The sequence below is a fragment of the Telmatherina bonti genome (genome assembly GCF_933228915.1).
Source record: "Telmatherina bonti genome assembly, chromosome: 4".
NCBI lineage: Eukaryota > Metazoa > Chordata > Actinopteri > Atheriniformes > Telmatherinidae > Telmatherina > Telmatherina bonti.
The window spans coordinates 8,246,414-8,270,283 of NC_136622.1; the positions used below are offsets into that span (position 1 = coordinate 8,246,414).

At 41.8% G+C, this 23,870-nt stretch overlaps 1 protein-coding gene across 5 annotated transcripts in view; it reads left to right on the forward strand.

The window, feature by feature from the left end:
* The window catches only part of sulf2b (sulfatase 2b), a 108,099-nt gene that overhangs the window by 79,116 nt on the left and 5,113 nt on the right, over positions 1-23,870 (forward strand). For all 5 annotated transcript variants that reach the window (XM_079239158.1, XM_079239157.1, XM_079239161.1 and 2 more), the window contains 15 exons: positions 401-570; positions 5,044-5,194; positions 5,312-5,411; positions 6,742-6,817; positions 10,141-10,269; positions 12,043-12,099; positions 12,223-12,352; positions 14,266-14,497; positions 16,534-16,723; positions 19,240-19,336; positions 19,764-19,858; positions 19,994-20,056; positions 20,161-20,330; positions 21,428-21,570; positions 21,806-21,929. In XM_079239158.1, coding sequence (XP_079095284.1) covers positions 401-570; positions 5,044-5,194; positions 5,312-5,411; positions 6,742-6,817; positions 10,141-10,269; positions 12,043-12,099; positions 12,223-12,352; positions 14,266-14,497; positions 16,534-16,723; positions 19,240-19,336; positions 19,764-19,858; positions 19,994-20,056; positions 20,161-20,330; positions 21,428-21,570; positions 21,806-21,929 — 1,927 coding nt within the window. The remainder of the gene's footprint in view (positions 1-400; positions 571-5,043; positions 5,195-5,311; positions 5,412-6,741; positions 6,818-10,140; positions 10,270-12,042; positions 12,100-12,222; positions 12,353-14,265; positions 14,498-16,533; positions 16,724-19,239; positions 19,337-19,763; positions 19,859-19,993; positions 20,057-20,160; positions 20,331-21,427; positions 21,571-21,805; positions 21,930-23,870) is intronic.

Sequence of the window (23,870 nt, forward strand, 5' to 3'; positions counted from 1 at the left end):
TACTGCGTTAACGTGTTCTTTAAGATGTGGAAGAGTCGTTCCTCCTTCCGCCTTCACAGCTGGACATTTTCCACTCTTATCCACACACATCCACACACACATCCACCCACCCACCCACCCACCCACACACACACACACACTAACTTCTTTCTGTGGACCTGGGTTGGAATTATTCCCGTTTTTACTCCTTTATGCTGCAATAAAACTGTTTTTTTTTTCTCTTCAAACCTGCTGCAGGATTTAGTTTTCAGTTTTAATTGAAATTCTTACAATATTTAGCTGTTTTCTACATTTTTAAATGTGTTTTTATCATTTTTAATTAAAATTCTTCATGTTTTATGTTACTATTGGACCTTTTTTTAACCTGTCTTTGTTCTGATGTCGACGTGTGTGTTTTCAGGACTACTTGACCGACCTGATCACGGCCGAGTCCATCCGCTTCTTCCGCAACTCAAAGCGAGTTTATCCTCACCGACCGGTTTTGATGGTTCTGAGCCATGCGGCGCCACATGGACCCGAAGATTCTGCTCCGCAGTACAGCACCGCCTTCCCCAACGCATCGCAGCACATGTACGCTTCACACACACACACACACACACAGAGATTAGGCCTCGGTAATCCATCTGAACAACAGAGTGGTTCTGTTCTGCACCGCAGGAGAAATCCTGCAGCAGCACCATGAAAACACACAATCCTCCCAAGTGTGTTTCTGGAATTCTTCTCAGGAATTTCATCCAAATTTTCCCGGATGAGTTGAGTCCAGTTCAGAGCATCTTCCAGTGGGCCGACTGGACGGACGGACGGACGTTTTCCTCCCAGCGGCTGCAGAGGAAACAGCGTCTGGACTCCTGCTGGGGGTTAAAAACTCACCGGGACTTCCTGGGAAGCGGCAGGAATCCTGGAATAACTCGACTCAGCATTTCTGCAGCAGCTGTGGTGACACGTCGAGATCTGCTTCAGGTTTTAGTCCAGATTTAAAACTTCGCCGGAGACACAAGCGAAGCGCACGCAGCTGGAGCGACACAGAAGTGACGAAAAGAGAGAAAAAAATAAGAAAAACAACTTCAGAAAAGACAGAAACCAGATTTTTTTTTTTCTACATCAAAAGATTTGAAGTTACTTTTTGTTCAAATTCAGTTTAATTTAAATGTATTTAAAAAGCACATTTAAAAAGTTTCAACTGGTCGAAATGCTTCGAATCGCAGATACAAACAACAACAAATAATAAATATGAACAAGGTGAACTTCCTTCTCCAGAGAGCAGCTCTGTCCCTTCTGGTCCTCAGCCCGGCTTCAGGACAGCTGCTGACCTCAAGGCTCTGGGCGGAGTTTAGTCACAACAACTCCAATCACTCAACAGAAGCTTAAGTTTCACAGTAAGGCAGGCTTGGATCTGGCATGAGGTGCTCAGGACAGACGGGATGTGCTTACACCTTGTAGTTTTAGTCAGACGGCAGCGTCGTTCCTGACCTGTAGGCGGTGCAGGGAATCCCGGTCCAACACAACATGCTGTAATGAGTTACCGTGAGGATCCGAAATTACAGCCACACACAAGGAGTTCTGGACAAATGACCAGTTTATTGGTGGAGGAGTATGAGCAGAAGATCAATCCAGGTGACTGGTCTGCAGAAGAAACCAGGCTCCAGCTGGGAGGTAAACGGAATGGCAAATTACTCGTCCAGGCAAAGACAAGGCTCAGAGATCCAAAGACAGGCAGGGTCGGTAACCAGAAGATCCGAAAAGTAGCGGTGTCCGTCGAGGGCAAGGCAAGGAGGGTAATCCAGGGGCATAAAGCAGAAGGTCGGCAACTGAGGAACAATCTGTAGAACGCTGGAACAAAACTAGACATAAGTCTGATTATTATCTGGCAGAGAAGGAGGGATTGGAGGGAGCTTAAGTAGGCAGTGAGAGAAAAGGAAACCAGGTGAACTGAATGAGACAGCAGAGGCAATTAGGAAGCCAGCAGGTGGATCGAGTAATCAATGATGAGCGCCGGGAGATCAGGGTGGCAAAAACATGACACATGCAGCGTATGATCCGGAGTCAAGGCGTGGATTTGTCCAAATCAGAAGACGGGGTTTCATGTTGACACGAGTCGTCAGCTGAAAGCAGCGGTGATGGGTTGGTTGGATTTAAACAAAACTCCTCGTCTTTACGGAAGTGGACGGCAGGTCCCACTGTGCATGGAGGAGACCACGTTGTCACCACACCGAACTTTTAGTTTAATAAATCCTGCAGCGGTTTTAGTTCCTGCCAGATAAACCTGAATGTCATCTGCAAAACAGTGAGATCAGACTTTTTCAATTCAGACTCCAGGTGGAGGAAATGCAGAGCGAAAAGAACAGGCGCTGGTATCGACCCTGGGGGACGCCATCGTTTCGAGACGCAGAGGAGGAGAATTTAACTTTCTACATGCTGTAGAAGATAATCTGACAGCAGCTGCTGGAAATAAATCTGAACTAAGTGAGACAGAAAATTTAATCATTTAAATAAAATTCTGCCTTTTTCTTTCCTTTATCAGCTGTTACTAAAATATTTAATACCCATGAATAGTTATTAATATTTAATTTGTAAAGAGTCAACACAAATCTTTGGAAAAAGATCTTTAACATAATAAACTTTTACTTTACATCAGAAGCACCTGGATTTTTTTCATAATTTCTGTTTATATTACAATAACTACAGTAAAAAAAATAATTAAAAATATGAAATATTAAATATTTTAACATAATAACAAGAAATGATATAATATACAGTTGTGCTCATATGTATTCATCCCCTTTCATTAAAGAAGGAAAAAAACAGCTGCCTGTAAAATAAGCTGAAATTGACTAAAGCAATAATAAATAAACATTTTATGAAAATCATCACATTATTTTCTAATTCTGGTTCAATAGAAATATTTTTTTAAAAAGCAAACAAATAAGATAATTTATTACATATTCCATCAGTCATAAACTAATATTTAGTTGAAGAATCCTTTAATATTTCCGCTCCAGTCAGGTGTTTTCTGTTCCTCTCAGTCAGACTTCTGCACCTGTTGACAGGTATTTTGTCCCACTGTTCAACAGAAAAGTCTCTAATTTGTCCAGGACACATTTGTTTGTTTGTTTGTTTTTTTTCTTCAACTCAATTAAATAAATTAAAAAAACTTTCTTATATTACTAAATTATATTTTTGCAAATTTTCAGTTATTGTTTCTTTTTTAAGTCTCCAGTTATGTGAGTGACTGTTGTAAATTCAGCTTTTCTTTAATGAAAGGGGATGAATACATATGTGCACAACTGTAAATTAAGCAATAAATGTGTAAATAAATAAAATAAATCAATCAAATCATTAAAATGATTTGTGACTGTCAGTGAGGAGCGGTGAATCATGACGCGTCTCATGGCGCTCTTCCATCACATGGTGCCGTCTCACTGTGGCTGACATCAGCTGTTTCTCACTGCAGTGTGTGTGTGTGTGTGTGTGTGTGTGTGTGTGTGTGTGTGTGTGTGTGTGTGTGTGTGTAGCTGGAAACACACAACCTGAGGCGAGATTCTTACTATCGAAGTGAAAGACTGAATGAAGCTGATGGGTTTGGTTTTCTTGGTACGACCTCATCTCCATGTTGGAGGTCAACTTAACATCCAGCCTGACGCTGCTGATGTGACGCAGATGTTTCCAGCTGCAGAGTCGAGCTCAGAACATTTAATATTAGTTTTTCTCCACGCACAGAAATTTAATTATGTAGCTGCTGAGCAGAGAGGAGGAGGAGGAGGAGGAGTGAACGTGTTGGCCGAAGGGAGTCATTCATTATCCACGCAGAACATCCTCTGCAGCTAACGCCATGGGAGGAGAGTGTGTGTTATTAATGAACAGGAACGTCTGCTGTCATCACTCCACACACAGCTTAAGGTGTACTGCTGCCTCATAACACACACACACACCCACACCCACACACACACACACACACACGAGACAATCTGCAGCCGTTTCTGACTGTGTTCCTTTCAACATCGGCACAAAGACCGAGGTTACATCCCGACTGAACAGAGGACGTTTTTATACAACAGCTGGTTTAGCTTCTCCCACCAGAGCAGAACCAGTCCCCAGTCTGAAACCAGTTGTTTTCACGCAGCAGTGTGTGTGGTGCTGCAGCAGAACCAGTCCAACCAGCCAGAGCAGCATCTGAACCTGTCAGCGTTTCCAGCTGCAGTAGCAAACTAAAGGTGTTTAAATATCGGCGCTGTTGTTTGTATCTCCATGGAAACGATGCGTCTAAGTCCTGGTTACAGCTCTGTTAGTGATGACTGTTGACCAGCTGGTTTTCCCCGAGCAGAAGACAGTTTATAAAGTAGACGGTTGGTGTTTTCGATCCTTCAGACGGTGGTGAGATCTCCTTTAGAGCCAGTAGCAAAGGCAGACCTCCCAGTGTCCATCCTGCCCTGCTCGCTGTGGGAGACCTGTTTTTTAGGGGTTTAGACGGCAGAATTGGTGCTGATCTGAAGCTTTTCTTTCCAGTACAGGCACCAATCTAAAATTAAACCTCTTTTATCCAAGGGTTATCTTAAAACTGTAATTTACACTTCTTTTTTTATTATTATTTTTTAGTTGTTTTTGTTAGTTTTTCTCTGTATTTCACAAATATGTTTGAGGGGCTGTCTGTCATCTTGGTTTTATTTCTGGCCTGTTTTTCTTTTGTCTTTTCTACTTTAAAGCAGTATGATGAGCCTCGTTGTTTTTAAAGTGCTCTATTAATATAAATATTGTGGCTGATGGATGAAACAGACAGAAGTCGTGAGGAAAAGGCCGAAAATAGCTGCAAAGAACAACAAAACCAGACTACAAGGCGAGATGTAAACACACGGAACAGATTAGTTCAAGGAAACAAAATTATCAAGCTGCATCAAACTGCTGCTGAACCCAGATCCAGAACCCAGATCCAGAACCCTGGAGTTCTGGTTCCTGTACAACATGTTCTCTGTGATCACGTGTTGTTTTGATTACCTGAACAAGCATGTGAAAGCTGTGGAACAAACTAACATCACTTATTTTCACCAGAACTCCCAGTTACAACTTCGCCCCGAACCCCAACAAGCACTGGATCATGCGTTACACGGGCCCCATGAAGCCCATCCACATGGAGTTCACCAACATGCTGCAGAGGAAGCGACTGCAGACACTTCTGTCCGTGGACGACAGCGTGGAAAAGGTACAACACACACACACACACACACACATTCACAGCTGCTTCCTCAGCACCAGATGAAATGTTCCCAAAGCAACAAAAGACATTTTCAAGCAAATTGTGTGTGTTTGTGTTCTTAAGTTGTATAATATGCTGGTGGAGACGGGCGAGATGGAAAACACCTACATCATCTACACCTCAGATCACGGATACCACATCGGACAGTTCGGTCTCGTTAAAGGTACGAAACTAATATCGGAAGAAATTTTGATGTCTTCATGATATATTCAGGCAGTTCTCAGAAAAGTTAAAGGTGTTTCAGATCTCAGATATATCTAAAATGTTTTTACTTTCCAACCTTGAACCACTTCATGTTGCTGCCAGTAGGTGGTGCTATAACCCAAATTCTACTAATAACAGTGTTTTCTGCAGCATGAATTATGAAAATTATTTTTGGTAATCTTTCAGCAACAGTATACGTTCCAGACAAAACTATAGAACATAAAATATCTATATGTTAGGGGCGGGACTTTAACACGTCAATTACAAGTAATTCATTACAGAAAAACTAACATGTTAAAAATATTAGCGCATTTAATCGCGGAACATTTGTCAGTGCATAATTTCCTGGTACACCGATTACACGTAGACTTCCACTAAAAACGTAGCACTTCAACGCCATATTTTACGATTTTTCAGCAACTCTAATTAAAGAAAAGGTGACTGTCAACAAGTCCAGCAGCTTTTTGTGGTGAAACTTCTGATGTGACGTGAAAGCACATATTATTTACTCTACTCTGTTAGCGGAAGTGGCTCCTAAATAAGCTCCTCCTCTCCCATCAAGTAGACGCTGTGGTCAGCTTCCAGCTGCAGTCCGAGCAGGAGGCAACCACCTCTGCTACAGGATCAGACTATAAACAGTCCGTTAACCGTCACATATTTCTGTCTGTTAATGAAGCGTGTGGATGAAAACATGGAAAATGTTAAAATCACTGTAACGTGTGGTGGACTACAGCCGTTATTAAATTACAGAAAAACATATTTATATTTTAGCTTAGTTCAGTTTTGAACTGGGATATGTTCTGTTTCTTTCTACTGTTTTGAATAGAAATTAAATGTATTTTAATTAACAAAGCCTGACTTTACAATATTTATCTATGTCTTTTGATTTGATTGCGTCATCAATCAAAATCCATTTAAATTTAAAAGAAATATTGTTTTTTGGTTTTTTTGTTTAATTTTTTTATTAAAAATCTTTCTCAATTATTTGATTTGGTCATCCACCGAAATCCATTTAATCTGAGAAAATGTTGAGAAGCCAGTGGCTGACATGTCAGCAGAGACTGGATGTGATGGTGAGCAGCTGAAGCTCTGGGTTGCTGGCTACATATGTGAATGGTGGCAATTTTTCCTTTGGTTACCCGGCCTACAAGTTGAGAAGTATTAATTATTCCTGACATCTGCTGAGTTCTGGATTAATAAACCCCAACTCCAGCAGACAAACCATCATAAACTCCTGAAATCAAAACCACTTCTCTGTTCTCCATCTTTACTGTGTTATTTTGTCCCAGGTAAATCCATGCCATATGAGTTTGACATCAGGGTGCCATTTTACATCAGAGGACCAAACGTGGAGCAAGGCAGCATGTAAGCGCACACACACACACACACACACACACACACACACACACACACACACACACACACACACACACACACACACACACACACACACACACCTGGATTCACCCCACACACTGATGCTAAACATGCTAACAACCAACCAACCAGTTACCAACGAATCAATACACAAGAGATTACTTGATGTAGATGTTCCTGCTGCTTCTCTTTCTACTGCTGCTGATAAGACAAGTTCTTCTTCATCTATGTCCTCTTCTTCTACGTCTACTTATTCTTCTTCGTCTTTCTCTTCTACATCTTATTCTTCTACATGTAATTCGTCTTCTTCTTCTTCCTCTACTTCTTTTACATCCTCTATGTCCTCTTCTACATCTTCTACGTCTTCTCCTTCTACATATTCTTCTTCTAAATCATCTTCTACGTCTTCTTCTTTGTCTACTTCTGCTTCTTCTACGTCTTCTTCTACATCTTCTACGTCTACCTCTGCTTCTTCTTCTATGTCTTCTACATCTTTTTCCAGGTCTTCTCCTTCTAGGTCTTCTTCTTCTATGTCTTCCGCTACATCTTCTTCTACGTCTTTTTCTACATCTACTTCTTCTACGTCTTCTTCCACATCTTCTTCTAGGTTTTCTTCTTCTACATCTACATTCTTCTTCTATATCTTCTTCTACGTATTCTTCTACCACATCTACTTCATCTATGTCTTCTTCTTCTTCTTCTACGTCTTTTTCTATGTCTACTTCTTCTACGTCTTTTTCTGTCTACTTCTTCTACGTCTTCTTCCACATCTTCTTCTAGGTTTTCTTCTTCTACATCTACATTCTTCTTCTATATCTACATTCTTCTTCTTCTATATCTTCTTCTACGTATTCTTCTTCCATGTCTACTTCTTCTACGTCTTCTTCTTATTCTGCGCCTACTTCTACGTCTTCTTCTTCTACACCTTATTCTACTACAAATTATTATTCTTTTATGTCTTCTTGTTCTTCTACTTCTTCTACATCATCTTCTGCATCTTCTGCTATGTCTACTTCTACTTCTTCTGTCTTCTTCTACATCTTCTATGTCTACTTCCACATCTTTTTCTACGTTTTTTTTCTTCTGCATCTACATTCTTCGTCTTCTATATCTTCTTCTACGTCTTCTTCGACGGCTACTGCTATTTCAAAGTATTATTCTTCCACACTTTCTTCTTCCACGTCTTCTTTTACGTCTACTTCATCTACGTCTACCTCTTCTTGTATGTTTTCTTCTACGTCTACTCCTTCTACTTCTACATCTACATCTTCTTCTATGTCTTCTTCTACATCTTTTTCTACGGCTTCTTTTACGTCTACATCTACTTTTTCTTCTACGTCTTCTTTTACACCTTCTACTTCTTCTTCTATGTCTTCTTCTTCCACATCTACGTTCTTTAGCTATGTCAACTACTTCTTTTACGTCTTCTTCTTCTTCTCAGGCTGTGTCTGAATATCCACCCTATTCCCTACATAGTGCCCCATATAGTGGCGACACCATTTTCTAGGTGTGTCTGAATTTACAGAGAGAAAAAAGTAAAGAACTAAAAATTACCCACAATGCATCTTAAAAAGTAGTGAGCTTGATGTTTCACTAGATGGATCAATACAGCCCAAATTGCATTGCGGGCAGGAACTCAAAGTGGCGCCAAGCGACACAAACGTCAAAGCCGGTTAAGAACAAACTACAGATCATTCATTTTATTTCCTTATTTCTTGAATGAATTTGCACAAAATACAACATAATAATATTAATTTTTTCCACACGAGATTGGATTGGATTTGGAACGACGCGTAGAGGTTGCCGTGGTGACAGTAAGTAGTCACATGATATGCGACAGGGAGGAAATGGCCAGCTTTGCGTCTGAATTGGCAACTGAAAGATCTCACTATGTGATGTAGCCCTAAGTTGTAAATCCACTAGGAAAGGTCTAGTGTGGACATTCGGACGCAGCTGATTTCTACATTTGTTTATTTTGTCTACATCTTCTTCTGGTTCGTCTTCTTCTGCGCCTTCTTCTGTCCTCTGCTTCTTTGCCTACATTTTCCTCCTTTTCTCTTCTTCTACTGCTTCTGGCTACATCTTCTCCTCCTACATCGTCTTTAACAGCTGTTACTTCTTCATCTTCTTCTTCATCTGTCTCCTTTTGTTTCTTCTAGATGTTATTCTTGTAAGCCTTATTTGATGTCTTCATCTACATTTTCATCTTCTCTTGCTTCTATGTTTTCTTCTACATCTTTTTCCTCTTTTTTTCCTTCTACTCCATCTGTCATCTTCTTATATTTCTTCTTCTTTTGTCTTCTTTTTCTTTATCTAATTCTCAAAAAAAAAAAAAAAAAAGGTTAAATGTTGTTACCCCCAGCTCCAGTGATGATGATGAGTGTGTATCAGGACGTGTTGTTTTGGCTCCAGTTTGTTTAAAACCTGGCCTCCTAAAAAGCTCAGTTTACTCTGATTGTCAGCTGATTGTTTTCAAATGAGAAATTATTGTTTTATGTTTAAACTGTGATAAAAGCAGCAGCAGTGTGTTTCCCAGGTGTGTGTCAGTGTAAAAAACCTTTCTTCTGGACATTTTAGAAGTTCATTATCAGAGAAACGCTTCTGTTTTCCACAGAAAAAGCCAAAAGTCACCACAGAAAAGCAGCAGATAAACCTTACAGTCACATTTCTCACTTTTTTCTGGTGATTTTACATGAAGGCGGAGAGCAAACGTGGAGTTGAAACAGACTGAATGTTGTTATACATCAGCTGGAGGACGTTTCAGCTGTATCTGACTTATTCTGCCCCCCTGTGGTTGAAAACTTATTTACAGAATAAATAGCAGCTGAGGAGATGAATGATACGTCACTCACCAACAAATGTGTTGGGAGTGTGTGACTGTGTTTGCAGTTAAGCAGATTACTGCTTTCAGAGCCGGTCCGCGTGGTGATCATGCGTTCAGAGAGCAACTTGTTTACCTTTTAACACATAATTATTCCTTCATCACATCTTTTCTTTCTCTGTTTTAATCCAGTTTTATTCGTCTTTTCTGCTCAGACACCGGTTTCACCTGAAGGTTTAGACAAAGCGAGGAAAACAGAGTTTAGATCTCTTTAGAGTTTTATTATAATAATTATGGAGGCAACGTTTCCTTGGAAGCAACAAATTTCAGGACAGAAATCCAAATATTTCTGATTCCAGGCTTTAAAATTCAGCCAAGAAGAGAAGGAGGCATCTGAAGGGACTGCAGTTTAATCTGTAATTAAACTATTCGTGTGTGTGTGTGTGTGTGTGTGTGTGTGTGTGTGTGTGTGTGTGTGTGTGTGTGTCAGAAACCCTCACATGGTCCTGAACATTGATCTGGCTCCAACCATCCTGGACATCGCCGGTCTGGACACGCCTCCAGATATGGACGGAAAGTCGATTATGACCCTGCTTGAGACCGACAAACCTGTCAACAGGTAAACACGCCCCTTCCTGATGTCCTGGACTACTGAGGTGGACGTTACATTAAAACAATCCGCTCTCAGCTTCACACCAGCATCAAATGTTTCAACTTTCTTTATACAGCACTTTATCAGGAGCGACCCGAAGTGCTTTATGAAATAAAAGCTGCATAAAAACGCAGCAATAACATGAAACATTACTTCAATAAAACACGATTTGAGAGATTAAAAGAATAAAATACATCACAGTAATAAAGGATGGTAAAGTAAATAGGAGAAAGGAAACATAAACTTTAAATAGATCTGAACTACCAGAAAGGCCAAAGCTCTCAGAAAAACTAAAATCTCCTCCTGGTTCATCAGCTGGTTTCTGAAGCTCAGGTCTCAGCAGACGGACCAGATCTCAGCTTCTCCTCTTCCTGCTTTGGTTTCTGTCTCTGTTCTCGCCTTCTCGTTAACCACCAGTAACTCCTGAACGGAGGGGCAGCACATTTCTAAACGCCTCATTAGCCTCGGCGCTCCTGTTTCCACGCAGTGGTTTGATAAGCAGCTTGTCGGAGGCAGAGGTCAGAAAGAAAAGCATCACAGGAATGTAAGCGCCGGCTTCTCACAGAGCTGGAGATGCAGGAAGTTTCAGGATCATCCAAGACCTGCTGCTTATTTTTCATTACGTTTATGGATTTCATTTCACACTCGTGCTGTTCTGTATACTCCACTCCATGTGGATTAATCTTCTGCTGAAAATAGTCCCCACTGAGCTCAGTTTGTTGAGGAGTTTCCAACTTGAGACTTTTCTAAACATGTTAAAATACGTTTTTGTATGTGAGGAAAATAAAAGATTCTGACAATAACCAGCAGAATTAATCTGCCAGTGCTCCAGATAAACACGCTGGAGCTTAGACAGATGAGAAATATCTTGGAACAAGTGATGAACGAAGGCTAACCTAGCATCCATGTGCATCCTGTCTCTTCTCTGAGAACTCTCTGGTTGGTAAAAATCTGTCTGATGCGGACTCCTGTGGTGTTGTTGTGCGGCTAAGAGCCAATTTGAGCTCCACTCGTGCCGGTTTCCTGGATTTTTTCTCCGGGTCCTGCTCCTCTTGTCAAACTGCTGAGTTTAGCTTCCTGACCTGCTTCCTGCTGGCCTTTTCCTACGCCGGCGCCTCTTCCTCGTCCACATGACACCAAGTGGACTTCTCCAACCTTTGTCCGATGGATTATGTGGATTTACTTGTCAATGCCAGATGCAAAAAATGTGCTTTATAAATGAAGTTGAGCTATCTTGCTTTGTCCTTTTCTATCTCTTTCCTCGTCTTCCTCCATCATGTCTTCATGCATTTCTGTGATGAATCAGCCATGGTGTGCATTTAAATCGACCTGTGTGTTGAAGTCCACACTGGTCAGCACGTGAGGTGGCGCTGGCAAGTGAATCTCAACTGTAAGTGTGGCGCTACAAGACAAAAAAAAAAAAAAAGTTTATGCGCTTTGCAACTTTCTCCTAAAGTCAAAAATAAACCAGACAGAAAGCGTTGACAAGCTGGGTGTGCATTTTTTAACCTGAAGGACTTGGAAGGAATGTTTCACCACTTATTTTAAGCTTTAAGATATTTCATACTTCTCTTAAAACTTTGATTTTTCTCTTTTATTTCAAGAAATTTTACAGAGTTCAGTTATTTTACGGCACTGTGTGATTATTTCATTGATTATAGCTGGTGGTTCTGCAGACAGACAGGTGGACGCCTGCAGGAACTGTGACTGAACTCAGCCTGTTGTTCACTTCTTCTCCAGGTTTCAGGTGAACAGGAAGCCGAAGGTGTGGAGAGACTCCTTTCTGGTGGAGAGAGGGTAAATATGTCACATCATCTGCCAAAACCTTCCTGCTGCTGACTGCTAGAAATACTGGATTTATCAAAAAACAAAAGCAACAACCTGCAACAGATAATTTATCTGAGAAATGTCCCCCAACAGGAAGCTGCTCCATCAGCGTGTGGAGGGAAAGGAGGTGTCGCAGGAGGAGAACTTCCTGCCCAAACACCAACGAGTGAAGGACCTCTGTCAGAGAGCGGAGTACCAGACGCCCTGCCAGCAGACCGGACAGGTGCTGACCTTCATTACACATCCAGCAATCTGACAGATTTTTCCATCCTGATCAAGCGGCAACCTCCAGCAGTTAAAAGTGAAGCCTGTGCAGAAGTGCATAAAACTGCAGTTCCTCCTTCATCCACTAGGGGCTGCAAAACAGCGAATCCCCCATAGACCATGTTAAAAAGACCAACTTCACAGCAGAAATAAACATGTTTACAGCAGAAATAAACATGTTTACAGCCTGGTTCAAAAATCCATTTGAGGTATATTAGGTCAGGTTTACCTTCATGACAATTGTGGGGGGAGTGAATTTTTTTCTAACTCGCCCGTTTAAAAGTAATTTAATCTCGAAGTTCGGCATATTTAGGAGCGTGTCCTTTTGATTGACAGTTACCCGATCTCCCGCTTCAAGTAAGAAGAACGTAGAACAACCACAGTTTTTAGCCGGTTAACAATGTGACTTAGTTTTAGCCCGCTTACCTATGTTAGCTGGTTAGCTCCCGTTATCGTCGGGTTAGCTCTTAGCTACAGGCAGCTCGGAGGTCACTCGATGTCAATCATCCACCATGACGCTCACAGCCCCCTCTCAGCTCCACCTCTTTGCCCATATTTTTATTTTCCGGGCGAGACGACCGCATGACGCCGCCAAGATGGTGACGTAGGAACCGCCCACTGAGCTTCAATTCAGCTCTTCAGAAATCTACGGGTGACGTCACAGAGGCTCCGTTCATCTTTTTATATACAGTCTATGGTCCTGATCCGATCAGTTTGCATCGAATCCCTTGAATACCATCACTGCTGCAGCCTCACGCTTTACGCTGCGCTAAACCCAGAAAGAATCTGCACTAAGCAGCGACGGTCAGATGGATCAGGACAAAGCTTTAATCGGTCGATCAGTTTACCATCTGTCTGCTGGATCTCATGTCGGCTGACTCGGACCTTTAGGTCGTCAGCAAAACCTGACGACACCAAACCCATCATACTCAGTTCCAACATTTTTACCTCTTTACAGCTCAACATACATTTACTCACATTTGACTTGAGCCGCTTCCTTATCTCTTCATATATTACCTGTAAACAGGAAGTTGGTGCAGTGATTTATTAAAACGTGAGAAACATAACTGTAACTGCAGCAGAGAGTTTCATTGTTAAAATCAAGGAGGTCCATCCATATCATGTCCTCTTTAAGCTAGGAAAGAGTCCTGCCTCGACTGGAAAGAGGTTTAACAGGACAGTTCGTAATGGGACAGTAACAACCTAACTGGTGGGTAACAACCCTGCAGCAACCTGCAGCCCACACACAACAGCTAAACTACGGACATCGGGGTTTGGTAACACAAAGATGGTGTTTTGAGAAACTGAAGAATCCAACAAAACATCTGGAACATCTGGAACATGCCTTCGACTACGTAATATTTTCACAACAGCTGCCGCTAGGCATCCTTTCCCAGTTTTTCAGGATCCTTGAAGGACTTTCCAAAGCTCCTCTTTGGATGTTTCTGCCTGTTGTTTGGTTCTCTGTCCAGATGATCCCACTGCTTCAGTAACGTTGAGGTCCTGGTTCTGGTTAGGATCCATCCCGCCATCAGACCTGGTACCACTGATTTTCAGTCCACTTCTTGTGTCATGGGACATAGCTCAACCTTTTTTCCCGGTTATCCTTCCTTAAGAATGACTCCTTGATCAGCTAAAGGTCCTGATCCATCTCTTCAGTCCTGCTTTAGGTCTTTCCTGGATCTGTTCCTATTTTTTCAGGACATGACCTTCACATCCTGCTCACCTGCTGCAGATAGTTTTTAGTCCCGACTCTTCTTCTGTTTTGATGAAAATGTTCAGACGCTGCGACTGGAGCGAAAAGCAGGAAAAACTTCAGAAAAACTTCAGAAAGTGGTGATGTTAAATGTTCTTCTTGTATTGCGTGTGTAGAAATGGCAGTGCGTGGAGGACGCCACCGGGAAGCTGCGACTCTTCAAGTGTAAGAACGAAGGGGGAGGAGCTAAGAGTTTCCAGAGGGGCGTGGCCAGCCGCCAGCGCCCACTCAGCATCAACACTCCCGACTTGGACGATTGTGACTGCGATTTCCAGGACCTCAAACCTCTGAACCTGCGACCCTTCATGATGAGGCCTTTCAACAAGAAACCTTTCTTCTCCAAGAAGAGTGAGTGTTGATGCGTTGGTCCATCTGGGCGTCAGTAGAGTCACACTGCTGCCTTTAAACCAGTTTGGGTTTAGCGTTACGGGAGTTTGTCATATTTAAACCACTTTGAAATTTCTCTTCAGAAACTATGAAGACAACTGCTAAGATTTCTTTAGAAAAGTTGAAACAGTTTTTTTCTAAGATAAACCAACCGCTAGCACTAATTTTACACATTGTACACACTTTACACACTAGCACTAATTTTACATGCTAATTTTATGTGTTTATACTATGCAGTAAATTTACATACAATATTTACATGTTAATTTCATGTGCTAATTTCATGCAATAATTTTATATGCTAATTTTATGTGCTAATATTATGCAGTAATTTTACAGGCAAAATTTACACACTAATTTTATGCATGCGTTTTGGACGCAAATTTTAGACACTGATTTTATGTGCTAATTTTATGCGCTAATTTTACGTGCTAATTTTATGTGCAAACGTTTCATGCTAATTTTAGGCACTAATTTTTACACGCTAATTTACTTGAGTATCAATTAGAATGTGAAGAGAAGTTACATTAATCAACAAATGCCATACAGCGGCTGTTTTCCCTTCCATTTCATAGTAAATTCATTGTTAAGGAAGCCAAACACACTTTTCACTTTGCCAAAGCATCATTACATTTGTTGTTGTAAACTAATAAGCCACCAATTTACTTAACTAATCGATTCCAATACAGTCGTACACTGAGCGTGAAATTAGACCAAAAGGGTTTGGAAAATCACGATTAATTTAATCAAATTTGCAGTGCTTCCCTGACAAAGAAAATGAATTTGGTCTCTTAGTATTCTTCACCTTTAAAAAGATTCTCCGGTATTGATCTTTAGTTGTGTGCAAAATTTCCTTCTTAGGCTTTGCTGAAACTGTTTCTGGTCACTTCTTTTATTTGCTTCCATACCTGCAGGTTGCATCTCCTTTACTGAGATATAATACTAAACACTGCGCTTTTGTTTGAAAACTTCGGGGGAGTCATATGTGATTTGTTAAGGAACCAGGACGCAGTCAGGAGCGGCACAGTGCATCAAAGTTACTCCATCCCCTAAGACATTGTTGATGGGGAAGACAGGTTGTTTATATGGAACAGGGAGCAAATGAAGATGTTTTTAACTATTTTTTCACAGAAAAAATCTTATTTATTTAGCATTTAAGCAGAATCAAGCAATGGTAACGCAGTCGTTCAGTATAATTTATTGACACTAAAGCTTACAACAGTAATCGATAAACAACGACATAAAATGTCAGTGGGTTAATAACGTGTCCTGTAAGTGTCACTGTAGCCCTAAGAAAGTGTGAACAATATGATAGAGAAGTGTTTCCTCAACCCTTTAGATAGAAAATATTATAGAATCAGATTATTTATTGGTTGGATTCATTGTTCAGACACTTCTTTTGGGTGTTTTGGTGATTAATCAACTTGTTAGAGAGCATTGGGATCTCTAAAACATACATAAACACTGAGAATTTGTAAAAAAAAATTTATTTACTTATTTGTTTATTTGGCAGGGATAGTACAAGAATACATTGCCACCTAGGTGGCCGATGCCATGTACATAAGGCTTATAGCCACAGGCTAATTTATGGCCCCCGTCCCTGGTTAGGCTTTTCAAGGTGTTAGTGAAGTAAAAAAACAGAAAAACACAAGGTTAATGAAAAAATACATCATAAAATTGTATACATATAAGATAACACAGGCATTCGAAAGTTCAAAGAATGTCAAATCAGGTTCACCTTTAAGGTTTTAATGTATTTTAGGTACGATCTTTCATCATTCAAAAATACAATGTCCCTAACATTTTGAGCAGTGTATGACAACACTGCTGCAGGTTTTTGATGCTGATGTGAGCTGTTTGTTTCCTTCAGGCTGCAGTTTGCTGTGTGACGCTGCCCTCTAGTGTCTGAGGACAGAGCTGCACCACAGCCCTTCCTGTCAGGACTGATTGGAGCTCAGCCTTTAGTTGACTTGTGATTTTTTCTGCTTTTCCATCAGAGTTAAAAAGTCTTAAGAGTTATTCAAAGAACCGTTACAGCCGCTCCCTGTCCATGATGAATGGTTACCCTGGCAACCACAGCACCGTGGCTAGTCAGCCAATAAGAGACGACTTTGAGGATGAGTCAAGTGGAATGGGAGGAATCCCCAACGCAGCCGTTCCATCCAACTCCATCAAAGTAACTCACAGGTCAGAGTTTTCTTAGATACTTCTGTATTTATGAAAACTTTTCCTCTTCCGCTGTTGTAAGTCTGCTACAGGAAGGAGACAGACAGCAACAAGACCTCTGGTTTTCATTCATTAATTCATTATCCTAACCGCCTAGTCCAACAAAGGGTCACGGGGAAGCTGGAGCCTATCCCAGCTGTCTCTGGGCGGAGTACACCCTGGACAGCTTGCCAGTCCATCACAGGGCACCTCTAGTTTTGTTTGACAATATAGACTCATCCTGCAGGAGAGCTGCAACCTGAGGTGTTGGTGTGGATACTGGAGCCTTGATTTGGTTACAGGAAGTCTATGCATCTGCAGTTAAATTAAAGATCAAAGTATATAAACTCAAAACGCTTGTCGGTATCTAGATTTGGCCAAATTCTTTCTGACCAACTAAATGCTAGGCCATAATTACCTATTATATTACATTATACATTTATGTATATATTATAGAATTATGTAATTATATTCAAATGGAAACTGTAAAGCGTTATTTGTATACTGTGTGTGTTTTTAACATAGTGGGCTCTGTGGGAATTGAACCTTTCATCTGGCTGCATTTAAAGAGCAGCTTAGACAAAACCGTTTATTTTCCTCATCTTTCCATCTAGTATTTTTGGTCCTGAAGGACAACATTTTTTGACAATTTAGTAACCATGTTGCTCCAGTTTGTTGCCTCCACTACCTAAAAACGCATACAGAAGCAGCTGTTAAACTTTACGTCCCTAAACCAGCTCAGGAGGTTAAGAAGCTGCAGCTAGCTTCGAGGTAAACGCCCTTCACTTTACCCAGCAGCAGCTAGCTGCATTTAGCTTCAGGGTAAACTCCCTTCACTTTACCCAGCAGCAGCTAACTGCAGCTAGCTTCAGGGTAAACTCCCTTCACTTTACCCAGCAGCAGCTAGCTGCAGTTAGCTTCAGAGTAAACTCCTTTCACTTTACATAGCAGCAGCAGCTAGCTGCAGCTGGCTTCAGGGTAAACCCCCTTCACTTCAACAAGCAGAGGTGAGACAGACTCAGGACTCTGCCGGAACTAAGCTAGCTGTGTGGTTTTAATTGCTAAAGCTTGTAGCAACACATTCACTGCTAAACAGGCAGCTTTTCTGCAGCTTTAGAGTAAACTCCCTTCACTTTACCCAGCAGCAGCTAGTTGCAGCTAGCTTTGGGTTAAACTCCCTTTACGTTACCCAGCAGCAGCTAGCTGCAGTTAGCTTCAGAGTAAGCTCTGTTTCACTTTACCCAGCAGCAGCTAGTTGCAGTTAGCTTTGGGTTAAACTCCCTTTACTTTACCCAGCAGCAGCTAGCTGCAGGGAGCTTCAGAGTAAGCTCCCTTTCACTTTACCCAGCAGCAGCTAGTTGCAGCTAACTTCGAGGTAAACTCCCTTCACTTTATCCGACAGAAGCTAACTGCAGGTAGCTTCAGGGTAAAACTCCTTTCACTTTACCCAGCAGCAGGTAGCTGCTGCTAGCTTCGAGGTAAACTCCCTTCACTTTATCCGACAGAAGCTAACTGCAGGTAGCTTCAGGGTAAAACTCCTTTCACTTTACCCAGCAGCAGCTAGCTGCAGATAGCTTCAAGGTAAACCCCCTTCACTTCACCAAGCAGAGGTGAAACAGACTCAGGACTCTGCCGGAACTAAGCTAGCTGTGTGGTTTTAATTGCTAAAGCTTGTAGCAACACATTCACTGCTAAACAGGCAGCTTTTTCTGCAGCTAACTTCCTCTGCTCCCGAAGCAGCTGATGTGCTGTGCGTCCTTCCTCTCTCCAGCTCGACCATCCTTGTAGGGCCACGTTGTTCCTTTAACACAGCGCTGTGAACAACATCATATCTGCACATGACAAATACTGTTGTGATCAGTTTTTACCAATACAACCCGGTAGGCCTGATATTATTATCAGTGGGCTAGATTTGGCCAATAGGCCGCCAATTTAAGACCACTCAACAGTCCAAAATCAATAAGACAAACTTCAGAAACGATGATGATGATGCTTCCAGACTTTCAAGTAAAATAGGTTATCCTAATTGTAGCACAGGTTTCTAAAATGCAATGCTAAGATTTCCCCAGACTCCCTGAATCTTTTCCAAATATTTGGCTCTTTAGATGTTTAAAGACCATAATTCTTTACAATCTGTAATTTAGACATATTTGTTGAACTTATTGATGAGGCTGATGGAATGTGAATCAAAGTGATGAGCCAAAACCCATTCGTGTTGGAAAGGCTAAACCTTTAGTAAATGTTTTTTATACTTAATCCTGACACCCTCGCCTGCCACGCATTGCAGATTGAAATTGTTTCATAGAACATTTTCCAGTTTTTGTGTTTGTGAAGCACCTCGCTCTACACACTGTCACCTGAGCAGCACAACAATATTTATCATCCAACATGTGTCAGGAAGAACATGTGAATGCAGCCGTTTTAATCTGCTTCTGCTCAGGTTTAACATGATCTGCTACTGCGACAGTGCTGATGTCGGTGTTAATGTCTTCCTGCAGATGCTCCATTCTGTCCAACGCCACTGTGAAGTGCGACACAGGAGTATATCAGTCTCTGCAGGCCTGGAAGGACCACAAGCTTCACATCGACCATGAGGTAACACCTGCTGCCGTTCTGGAGGACTTGCAGTCTTACAGAGTAAAAAAGGCAGGTCTGGATCTGAAATGTAAATCAACGTACAAACACAGGAGGCTGCAGACGAGACGATAGTCCAGTTCGCTGCTCACAGTAAAAGTCAGACCAACACACAACGAAAGATTGGAGAACGAACATGTCAGGAGGTCTCAGATGTTTGATCCAGGAAGAGTCCCAGAACCAGAAGCGTTTTCTCCTGTGTGGTGACTGTGGTTATCCCGATGAGACGTCTGGATGTGTCTGCGCGTCGTTCTGATTGGCAGATCAGTTCAGATGAAATCCAATCAGAGCAGCGTTCATTTCAGCAAACCAACGACATCTTTCTGAGCTCAGAGTCATGCTGGTTAATAAAGAAGCGTCATGTGACCGGATGTTTTCTGTCTTTCAGATTGAAACTCTGCAGACCAAGATAAAGAACCTGAGAGAGGTCAAAGGTCACCTGAAGAAGGCTCGCCCCCTCAAGTGTGACTGCAACAAATACCTGTGAGTTCCATCTCAACACCACACCTGAAACACACTCACCCGTGAGCTCACACCTGATTTGGTGTGTGTGTGTGTGTGTGTGTGTGTGTGTGTGTGTGTGTGTGTGTGTGTGTGTGTGTGTGTGCATGCATTTAGTTACAAATCCAAGCTGAAGAACAAGTTCAGGTACAGAGGAGGAGGAGGTCTTCATCCCTTCAGGTGAGACAGAGACTTCTGTGGGTCTTCATCACCTGAGCCGTCACCTTCAAACCTCTTTCTGGATGTGTGTGTGTGTGTGTGTGTGTGTGTGTGTGTGTGTGCAGGAAGGGCGGGGCTCGAGACAAGAAGGCGTGGCTCCAGAAGGAGCAGAAGAGGAGGAAGAAGATGAGGAAGATGATCAAGAGGATCAGAAACAACGACACGTGTTCAATGCCTGGACTCACATGCTTCACGCATGACAACCAGCACTGGCACACGCCACCCTTCTGGACATGTACGACACACACGCACACACGCCTTAACCCCAACCAGAAGTGTGTTCAGATCACTTAACATTATTAGCAAAACAAACTATAAGGAGGCGATACACTATTTAGCCATGAACACACTGGAGCAACACGTTTACCAGGTAATCATCCACACCAATCTGTGGATGATTACCCCTGAAAGGTCCAAGCCATTAGATGCTACTTTTTGTGCACTTTTGTGCATTTATTTATTTATTCATTTATTTTGGAGGGGGGCGGTGTTGCAAGCAGCTCAACACTTGTTTTCAGGACAACATCATCATACTATGAGGCTAAAATGATGGGAAATAATTGTGTCAAAAGAAGCCGCAGGTTAGCACAAAAACCAACCTGAATTTTGTCACAGAATATTATACTATATATAATATAATACTCTTTTTCCTCAAGCTGGTTTTGCTATTTTAGTTATTCAGCTGCTATTCCAGCAAAGAGGATCATTATGACTTCCCTAAGTTTTACCTGCCGTTTATCTGTTTGTGTTCAAGATAAATAAAAAATTAAGCGTCAGCCCTCAGAATTCCCTCAGTCACCTCAGTTAGACAGGAGTTCCTCTTCATTTTGTGTTCTGTCCCCTCCGGCCCCCATCAAGGATAAAACACACTGAAACCACAATCTGAGCTGAATCCCAACTCCCAGTCTGAAGCGCTGATCAGGTTCATGAGTTTGCTTCAAACCAGAATTTCAGATTAAAGAGTATTTTTGTCACTTTGTCAGGCATGAGGCAGAAAATCCAGACCATCTAGTCAGAGGAGGCGTGTCTACCCTGCTGACAATCGCATCAACAGCTGCCATGGTTACTGGTCTGCATGACAACCCCTCTCTGAAGGGAGGGGCTTTGAAGGCTGCGCTGCAGCACAGCAGAGAGGGATGGCCGTGATGTAACTCAACAATCTGATTAGAAGTGAGAAAGTCTTAAAGTTTAGGACCAGAAGGTTGAACTCCAGGATTGTAGATGTTTGCTTGTTGGTTCAGACTTTCAGTTTGGAGCCGTGTTGATGGTGGCTGATGGGTGGATGATGTGTTATGAGAATTAAAAATCTACACTATTGTGTTTGAATGACAGTGGGTCCGTTCTGCGCCTGCACCAGCGCCAACAACAACACATACTGGTGTCTGAGGACCATCAATGAGACCCACAACTTCCTGTTCTGTGAATTTGCCACTGGGTTCCTGGAATACTTCGACCTCAGCACAGATCCGTACCAGGTACACAAACACGTCACAAAAACAAACATAGATCCTGTTCTGCAGCATTTTTACATTTTTTTCTTTAAGAAATCTGGAATTTGAAAAGCAAACAAATCTCACCTCTTTGCCTGGATGTTGGAAAGCCTTAAGTTAGCTGGATCAATTCTCTTTTGCTGATTTAAATCCCTAAACGTGCACGTTTCTTTTTGGTTTGGTTTACATACCTCTTGTTTGGACCGTTCTGTGTGTGCAGCTGATAAACGCCGTCGGCTCGCTGGATCGGACTGTTCTCAATCAACTCGACGCCCAGCTGATGGAACTCCGAGGCTGCAGAGGACACAAGCAGTGCAATCCACGCACACGCTCAGTGGAGCTGGGTACGACACACACACACACACACACCTACAGTTGTCTTAGGTTAGGTCTGTGAATCTCACCTTCATTTACTCTGACTCAGGTGTGCTGCAGATTGTCTAAACTGAAAGGTTATTCTGGTAGTTTTTCAAGGAGAAATTATTGTTTATTTTATGAGATTCTTCTCCTCTTCCTGAGAATTATCTTATTTTTTATTATATATAACCTTTATTTGTACTTATGAACCATCTTGTGCTTCACCCAGCAGTGCTGTCGCTGTTCAGCATATGTTCTCATTATGCTTTAAACTTTTATTTAAACTATAATGGTAAAAATAGTTCTGTTATGATCTGTAGAGTCAACAGGGATGGAGACCTCACCTTTCCATCGTTTTATCTATCGAGACAAGTGCTTCCTGTCTGATCTAAAACCAAATATTTGGGTCACATCATCATATATGACATGACGGATGACGCTGATATGAATAGACAGTGTAGTATTTTATACATGCAGGCCGATTTGCTGACCAGAAAATTTTCCTGGTGTTCAGAGAAGGTTAAAATTGGTCTTTTTAGGACCTTTTGTACTCGATTTTACACTGCGTGTTCATAGTCATTTTAAGAAGGCCACTATCCGTAAACTTCAGGTTGCATATGATGGTCGTCTGCATATTCTTCTGGGGAAACCAAGATGGCATAGTGCTCATAAACCTTCCTGTAACGCAGAGCTTATCACATTTCATGCTCTTTTGAGACGATTGATGTTTAAATTTGTAATGGGATTATAAGAATGTTCACCAAGCCTGAATTCAGTACCATGAGTCTGACCTTCAGTCAAACTAACAGTACCTGGACTCATAGTACTTAGAGTCTGACCATAGACTGTATATAGAGATGGGCAGAGACTCCGTGACATCCACCCAAAGGTTTATGATGAGCGGAATTGAAGCTCGGTGGGCGGTTCCTACTATCACCATCTTGGCAGAGTCATGTGTGTTGTCTCACCCGGAAAATACAAATATGGGCAAAGAGGTGGAGCTGAGAGGGGGGCTGTGAGTGGTGGATGATTGACATCGAACGAACTCCGAACTGCCTGTACGTAAGAGCTAACTAAGCTGGCTAAAGCTAAGTCACGTTGTTAAGCAGCTAAAAACCGCGGTTGTTCTACGTTCTTCTTACTTGAAGTGGGAGATCGGGTACCTGTCAATCAAAAGGACACGCCCCTAAATATGCTGAACTTCAAGATTAAATTACTGATGAGTTAGAAAAATATTCACTCCCCCACAGTTGCCATGAAGGTAAACCTGACCTATTAAACCGAAAATGGATCTTTGAACCAGGCTGTAAACATGTTTATTTCTGCTGAGAAGTTGGCCTTTTTAACATGGGAGTCTATGGGGATTTGCTCTGTTTTAGAGCCCCTAGTGGATGAAGGGCGAACTGCAGTTTCATGCACTTCTGCATAGGCTTCACTTTTAACTGCCGGAGGCTCCGTCCATCTTTCATATACGGTCTATGAGTCAGACTCACAGTACCTAGTGTGTAAGAAAGGTCTAGAAAAGTCTAACCATTGTGAGGATCTTTAGTACTGGACAAAAATGTCATCTCCCAAAAAACAGCTGAAAAACATGACATGATCATTTTTTTCCCAGTTTTTTTCTCAAAACTTCAGTCAACTTTAGTTGTTATGACAACCACCAAAGAAGCAATTATTTAAATTATTTTAACCCATAATTGGCTTTTTAATTGCATGATATTATTATTTTTATAAAAAGAATACACTCAGTTTAATTCCACGCAATGCTTGTTGGGGAGATGTTTAATCTATTAGCGACGGTTAACCGCTTCCTGGCTCTGGCCAACCATCAGGTCCTGTAACCAGGCGGGGCGGTTACCATGATGCCACCTATGGGCCTTTATGCTCACCTGATGACCTCTCATTCTCACACCATGTTTAACCTAATG